Raw genomic sequence first — 7,938 nt, 5'->3', positions numbered from 1 at the left:
TAATATTGAGGAGGGAGGTTGGATAATAAGTTTGTTGATTTCTGTTGCAAAGAAGGTTGGAAGTCACTTATTATTCTGACTTCTTGCTCTCTTATTCTCTTCTCTCTCTTTCCTTTTTATTTTGTTCTGCACTTTCTTTTTCTTCTCTTTCTTCTTTTTTTCTTTCAGAGTTGTCCTTTATTGCTTGTAAAAATATATAATAAAATCATTTTATTAATATATTTCTTTAATTTAATTAAATGTATTATAATTATAAATTGTTATGATTCATTATAATATACTTATTATACTTAAGATTTTTTTTTTAAAAAAAAGGAACTGAACAGGGCTCCTACTTTGCTGTCACAAACTGGTCGTTTCCACAAAAACAATACTTGGGCAGAGAGGTCATTGGGTGACGTGGAGCCAACCGTCCCTACTCTTCCTGCTAAGAGGAGTGTTTAGAGCCTTCCACGGACTCAGAGCTTTGATCAGAGCAACTAAAACAACCCCGCAATGCCATTTCACAAGGGGGGGGGGATGCAACGTTCTGACACACACAGAAAAGGGGTCTGATAATTTTTATTTGCATTATCAGTTAAACAACCAGGATAAATGTATTTCTCTAAAAGTAGCAAGATTCTGTTACATTATGTGTAAGGTTCAGCCACAAATGTTTGCCAATAGTTGTTGATGTTAGTATAAAACAAAGCAAAATTATCCCCTATGTATTTTTATCGGTCAATGACCGAAATAAAGTTTCTGTCATTGGAAAAGGGGTCAGCGTTGCAAGGCGATGCTGCCATGCTGCTAAAGCTGGTTGGACCCCCGCACCCCAGTCAGGCTGGTATTATTCAAAGCTCACTTTCTTTTTTTCACTCTGAAAACTCAACTTCCTCCCTGTGCAACGTCCTTGGGAAGTTGGCTGGATCATCGCCACGGGGCCACCTTAAGCACACGGTTCTCTTTTTAAATTTCATAGAGAAATAAAAGGGGGGAGAAGCTCCTTCCTCCCCCCTGCCCATGCTCCCCGGGGCTCTGGGGAGAAAAGGCGAGCCACCCGGGCCGTGCAAGAGGAAGTGCCTGGCATTCTCCGGGGCGCAGAAAGCGAGCCAGCGCCTCAAGCCCGGCGGGTCTGGCAGAGTGCTCCCCCGGCCCTCTGAGCTGGCCCTGCCCCTGCCCCCCCGCCTGCAGGTGGGGTGATATCACGGGCAGAGTGGAGAGGCTGCCAGCTGGACACTCCCCTGGGCCAGGCTGGCTGCGCTCTCCTTCTGCTGCCTTGGAGCTCTGCGTAGAGCTGGCCCAGAGAATGGCGCCCAGGGACCCCACCACCTACTTCTGCACCGTCCGGCCATTCTGGATGGGGCTGATTGCGGCTGCCTTCATCTACTACTCTGTACGGAAACCAGAGGGGACTGGGAGGAGCCAGGGGGAGTCGGAGGGGGAAGGCGAGGAGCATCCTCTATAGAAGGGTAGTCGTGCCCTTCCTGCCCCTCCACCTGCTTCTATCCTGGGGAGGAGAAGAGGGGGTTTCTGTCTCCGCAGCACCAAATCCCGTTGAGCGCGGAGAGCGCGGGTGGGGGAACGTGCCCAAACTCTGCCTTCTGTTGCACATGGCATCGCTGGCTGGCGTGGAAAAGGCAAAGCGGGTCGGCCTTGGGATGGGGGACCAGCTGGATGGGGGGCGAAGAAGCCTCGCCCGCTCTGCTCTTGCTCTTGTTGCGAAGATAGGCAAGCGGGTTGATACGCCAAGCAGAGGGGGACTGCTGCCTTTCAACCCTGGAAGGGGCAGAATTCACTGGCTTCTTGCAGGGGCAGAGCGCAACTTCCTTCCTTCCCTTCCCAACACTTTGTGCCCTGGCAGAAGAGGAGGAGGAGGAGGAGGAGGGGAGATCTGGACCACATCGCATTTACCCTGCTGCTGTTGCACAGTCCGGTCGCCCCACCTGGCTGGCCCCCCAACATGGCGCTCTTGAAAGGACTCCACTGCTCTCCCAGGAGGCCTTTTCAGCTCCCCCATTTGGCTGACAAAGCTGATGGTTCCTCCAGATCTCCCAGAACTTCTTCTCTCAGTACTCTGTGAATTTGGTTGTGGGGATGGGAAGGTGACTGGACATGGGAGTTTGAATGGTGGAGATGGAGAGTGAGGGGTGCTTAATAAAACGGGCCTTCTCCTTCTCCCCCTTAGTGGGCCGTCTTTGCACCTTCAACGATCCCCTATGATGTTCTGGGACCATTGGGAAGGTTCACAAAATACCTGCAGGAGAACCACAGAACCGCTTTCCACGCAGGGTAAGTTGAATTCAGCACCGCTTGTCTTGCTGCATTGGGCAATGTTTTTTGGGGGAAAAGCCGAGCAAGGGAGTGTCCTGTTGCAAGAAGAGAAACAAGAAACCGGACTACGTTTGCCAAGAGAAAGCTGGACCTGATCAGTTTGGGGCAATTTGCAACTCTCAGAATTCTTAGCAATTTCTAGACTTCTGGGTCTTGAAACCCAATTTTGGGAAAACTGGTTTAAGGTTACGGGGAATGATGGAAATCAAAGGCTTCTCCCAGAATGCTAATGTTTGGGGGTCAAGCCATTCCAGCTAAGGACGAATACAGAAATACGTTTTGTGTCAAAGCCAAGACCAAACATGGTGTCTTGGAAGTCAGCAGAAACAGAACGGTTTTCTGAGTCCCACCGAATCTGGATGGATCCCGGGGGGTTTTATAGGGCACGTCTGGGGCACCTGCCCCCCCTTCTCCTCCGCATACCCCCTTCCGGCCTCCCCTCCATCTTCTCAGCCCTTCCCTTCCCGTCCTTTCCTGAACGGCTGCCCCCAACTGTCCGAACTGTTTTAATGGCCTGAGACCAAATGACAGTGCAATTCCAAAGTCAGAATAGGCCAGAAGACAATATCGAACCCAGTGATGAAACATCAAGATAAAACATCAAGGAACTTTAGTCTTATATGCGGGATGGGATCGATAAGCATAACCTCATTAGGTCTTTTATAATCGAGGTTCTAAATAGCTAACCTCCTAGCAGAAACAGCTTTTGCACAAAACTAGACTATCTTTTGGGATCCTTGAGGAACTGGTCAGCCAAGAGAAACCAAGTTGTCTCCTCATCAGAAAAGAGTAAAACAACAAAAGGGCCATTAAGACAAACCAGGATGGAAAGGACAGGAGGGTTAAACCTGGCTAACAATTTCATTTGAGAGGGGCACAAGATGCTCCTATATTCAAAATTAAATGTAGCATTGGAAATGAAATTTAAAAAAAGAAGGAAGAGCATATCAAGGTATTTGTTTTAAGCTAAATTACTTGATATGAAAATCTCCATTGTGTTCTTATGTGGCATGTATGTATGTATGTGTGTGTGTTTTATATGTCAAATAATCATAATACTTGTACCATTAATATCTCAAAGTGTAATTAATAATGACAGAATATCCCTTTTTGTCTGATCTATATCCAATATTGTAAGGCACCTAGATAGGATATTAAGAGTCTATGTATATGATATAAATATTGTACTGAAATAATATATTGTATTAAAACTAAGAAGAGGCAGCAATTGATGGTCTATATGGCTAGATTTAATAATAGATTAAAGGACTGAACTAGTTCTACACTTTATGGCTATATTTTTAGTTTAGAAACTAGGTTAGAACATTTCTGGAATGTTCTGTGGTAACCTTGTGCACCTCTACACAATGTACGCACAAAGATTGGTATATTTCTCTTCAGTAAAAATACCTGCCAAGTTAGTTTAGCTGTGAGCCCGTGAGCCTTGTTCTAGGTAACCCATCACCCAACAGTGGGATCTGACTCCATCAAAGCGCTTATTATACATGGTGGAATTCAGTGAAAATATCCAAAAAGGTACATAGGGTAGAATTTAACTTCCCAATTAGTTTGACTTTAAGATTTGGCTTTCTTTAAAACAATATTTTTACTCCGTATGGCTGCGCAGATGTGGTCGACAGTTCTTGAATATTTTCCCTTCAGTTATCAGAAGCCAGAGAGATGGCTGAACATAATTTTAGGGGTTGGGTGGCTAGATCTCAAGAGCCCTTTGTCACCTTCCTTTTGCCTTGGAAAACCCCAGTCCTTCCAAAATGCTAAATGTAATAGATTATGAAGAAAAATGCTTAATTAAACCAATCATGTCTGTGTGTAACAGTTTGGTTAGCATGGATTGATCAAAATCTCACTGTGATCAGTGGAAGATTAATTAGTGAGACATGAGGGACATTTTTGCATTTTTCATTTTCTGAACTGATGTCCAATTTATTCTCAACAAATGTGATGCTGTTTTTTTTACAGGTTGTGGTTGACTTGTGTAATTCATATTGGAGAAGCACTTTTGAGTCTTTGGCTGTGCAAGTAAGTTCTCCAATTTCTTCTTCAGGAGATGAAGGTGGAGCACCTTCAGTTGGGCTGGCACATTAGTTTTCTGCATCAAGAAATACTCTTTGGGTGTGAGCGGGGTGCGTTGCCTCCTGCATGTAAACGGTTGCAGAAAGGACACCCGCATTTATGGTGGTTTTCCCAGTTTGCATGGATAGATGGGAACCAGCTTGGGCTCTGTCGTTTGATTTGCTCTCTCTCTAAAACAAGTCAATGCAAGCAAGCGTGTCATAATTGTGAACTTCTTGGACTAAAACCTGGGAAGCCTCAATCCAGGTCCATTCTCAGTCATGGAATCACTGGGTAACGTTGATCTAGCTGTTACACCCATTTATTCCAATCTTTCAGCTTGGGGTCAGTTTTCCAGATATTTTAGAGGATTATAACTTATAGTTGCATTATCCCTAAAAATGTGTGTTTGTTATAGAAAGTGAGACTTCAGAGGTTGTCTTTGAAGCCTCATGTCATTAGACACAGAACATTCCTTGCAATGGAAGGAAACTATGCTGTCTAATCCTTGTTCTTGGCTAATGTTGGTCTGGAGTATAGAGAGAAATGTGCAAATGTCTCCAGGTTATCTGCTAGAACAAGGAGCACATCCTCTTGTAATAAAGAGATGGTATTCGATGCAGAAATTCAAAGCTGATTTTGCCACAGTCTTAAATCTTCACTTTAAGATTATAAGACTCCATGCACTGATGAGTACAACTCATTCATGCTTAGGATACCATATATCCCTTGCTTGGGTGCAGGACAGGGTTCCTCCAGACTTCCATTAGGGTTTTACTGAGTACTTTAATTGCAAGCTTGGACCTGTTAACAAAATATTGTGAAATAAATTATAAAATTGCTCTGGGTTACACGGAGATTGCCCAGAGAAGCAGCAGCAGATAGCTGACCTTGGCTTAGGAGATCCACACCTGCCCTGCCCAAAGTCCCTTTGGAAGGGGCAGCCTGCTCAGTAGAGAGCGGAGTATAGGAAATGCAAGAGGCAGAAGAGACCTTGGCTTGACTTCACAACCCTCCTTTGCCACATTATGTTCACAGATATACATCATGCGGTTCATTTCCTTCCATCATCCTCATAGACTGCCTTTTGTCCTTTATCTGAGCAAATATAAGCAGTGATAGGTAGTCCTTACTTAACAAACATTTGTTTAACAACGGTTCAAAGTTACGATGGCCTCAGAAAAACTGCTTTATGACCTGTACTCATATTTACAACTATCCAAGCCATCCCACCAACCCCCATGGTCACATGATCATGATTTGCAACCTTTTTATGATGGTCATTAAGCAAATCAGTGTAGTCGTTAAGTGAATCATGTGATCATTAAGTGAATTCTGGCAAAAGAGTCCATAGGGAAGCTGGATTTGATTAACGACCATGTGATTTGCTTAATGACCATTATAAAAATGTTCATAAAATTGGGTCTGGTGACATGTTGACTTGCTTAATGACCACCCTGCTTAACCACCAATTTTCCAATCCCTATTGTGGTCATTAAGTGAGGACTACCTGTACTGGCTCAACCCAATATCTGTGTGTTCTCATTGTAGAATGAATGCTTTCATTAACACCTTCTGTTGGTTCTCCACATTTGATAAACAGTAATTAATACAGTCCCACAGAAGGGAATACATCTGAAAACATAGAGAGCATTAGGAATTAGTTTATACAGGGAGAAGAAGAATCAGGTCAGAGATGCCTTTCCTCCATATTTATCTTTGGATCTAAAATAGTTTTTGTAACTGGGAATTGGGTTCCACGTTGTGAACAGTCAGGAAGGGAGACAGCACCTTGTCTTTCCGATTCCAGAATGCGCGCAGAAAACCGCACATCTTTATTGAAGCTCTGTCTCTGTTTTTCATTACCTAAACTTCATTTGTCTCTCTTTTTGCTACAGGATCAAAGGCATCACAGACAGCAGGACTCAGCTTCAGTGGTTCACTCAAACGCTGTTATTTGGAATAGCTTCGTTGTATTTTTTGTTGGCTTACAAGCCACAAAGGAAAAGCCACTGAAGAATTGGAGCTGGGAGAGGGAAAAAAGGAGGCAGAAACGTGGTCCGGCTTTACGGTATTGCCCGTAATACCAAAGGAATTCTCAGCGTTTTGGCTTTTGATAGAAAATACCTTTCCCTGTTACCTGGAAAGACGTTGCCGTCTTTGGAGTAGTGTCCTTTGGTTGGGGGGAAACCTGGTTATAAGCTTACAATTGGAGTTGGTAAAGGGGAAATCAGGGATATCGCATTTTCAGTAGTTAATCAAAAGTTCTCATCTCCTTGCAGAGGGCCTGCTTTGCAAGGTGGAAATAAAATGCCTCTGGTACAGTACTCTGGCTGAATGTCATGATAAAACAGGCCTTTGTGTTAGATGACAGCTGTTATGTTGGTTATTTGGGGCAATAAACTCATTCACAAAACCAATCTGCGCGATATCATTGGTAGGGCAGGGCAACAAAATCTTCTGCTGTCCTGTTGGATTTCCTTTTCCTCGCTGCCTTATTCACTGCAGCAGGTTGATGACCTGACCGTCCAGAGGTCAGTGATGCGTTGGCATGTAGAAGTCAACTGAGGACAGAGTCCCTGTCTGACAAGAGCAATATCAACCCAATATCTGTGTGTTCTCATTGTAGAATGAATGCTTTCATTAACACCTTCTGTTGGTTCTCCACATTTGATAAACAATAATTAATACAGTCCCACAGAAGGGAATACATCTGAAAACATAGAGAGCATTAGGAATTAGTTTATACAGGGAGAAGAAGAATCAGGTCAGAGATGCCTTTCCTCCATATTTATCTTTGGATCTAAAATAGTTTTTGTAACTGGGAATTGGGTTCCACGTTGTGAACAGTCAGGAAGGGAGACAGCACCTTGTCTTTCCGATTCCAGAATGCGCGCAGAAAACCGCACATCTTTATTGAAGCTCTGTCTCTGTTTTTCATTACCTAAACTTCATTTGTCTCTCTCTTTGCTGCAGTAACAAAGGCATCACAGACAGCAGGACTCAGCTTCAGTGGTTCACTCAAACGCTGTTCTTTGGAATGGCTTCGTTGTATTTTTTGTTCATTTACAAGCCACAAAGGAAAAGCTACTGAAGAACTGGAGCTGGGAGAAGAAAAGAAAAGAAGCAGAAATGTGGTCCAGCTTTATGGTATTGCCTGTAATACCAAGTATCAAAAATTCTCCTCTCCTTGCAGAGTGCTTGCTTTTCAAAGTAGAAATAAAATGCCTCTGGTACAGTACTCTGGCTGAGTTTCATAATAAAAGAGGCCTTTGTGTTAGAGAACAGCTGTTATGTCGCTTATTTGGGGCAATAATCTCATTCACAAAACCAATCTGTGCAATATCATTGGTAGGGCAGGGCAACAACCTCGTTCCTGGATCAGCGTCTTCTGCTGTCCTGTTGGATTTCCTTTCCCTTGCTGCCTTATTCACTGCCGCAGGTTGATGATCTGACCGTGCGGAGGTCGGTGACGTGTTGGCATGTAGAAGTCAACCGAGGACAGAGTCCCTGTCTGATAAAAGCAATAAGATAAGGAAGGTGATCTGTATA

General features: G+C 43.9%; 1 protein-coding gene across 2 annotated transcripts; it reads left to right on the top strand.

Annotated features, from left to right (window-relative positions):
- The first annotated feature begins 1,196 nt into the window (after positions 1-1,196).
- Positions 1,197-7,671, top strand: LOC148216920 (transmembrane protein 254-like). Of its 2 annotated transcripts, none has more exons than XM_088129183.1 (4): positions 1,197-1,375; positions 2,168-2,271; positions 4,294-4,353; positions 6,285-6,958. In XM_088129183.1, exons 1-4 carry the CDS (start codon positions 1,289-1,291, stop codon positions 6,400-6,402), a joined length of 369 nt encoding a protein of 122 aa, XP_087985309.1. In that variant the 5' UTR covers positions 1,197-1,288; the 3' UTR covers positions 6,403-6,958. The 2 variants fall into 2 exon arrangements, with proteins under 2 accessions (XP_087985309.1, XP_087985307.1); XM_088129181.1 differs by lacking the exon at positions 6,285-6,958 and adding an exon at positions 7,363-7,671 and having other exon boundaries at positions 1,198-1,375.
- The last annotated feature ends 267 nt before the right edge of the window (positions 7,672-7,938 follow it).

The sequence above is a fragment of the Python bivittatus genome, unplaced genomic scaffold (genome assembly GCF_059951505.1).
Source record: "Python bivittatus isolate LINGU-HERP-01145 unplaced genomic scaffold, Pbiv_v1 ctg000050_np1212, whole genome shotgun sequence".
Classification (NCBI taxonomy): Eukaryota; Metazoa; Chordata; class Lepidosauria; order Squamata; family Pythonidae; genus Python; species Python bivittatus.
This window is presented reverse-complemented; position numbering and strand designations above follow the sequence as displayed.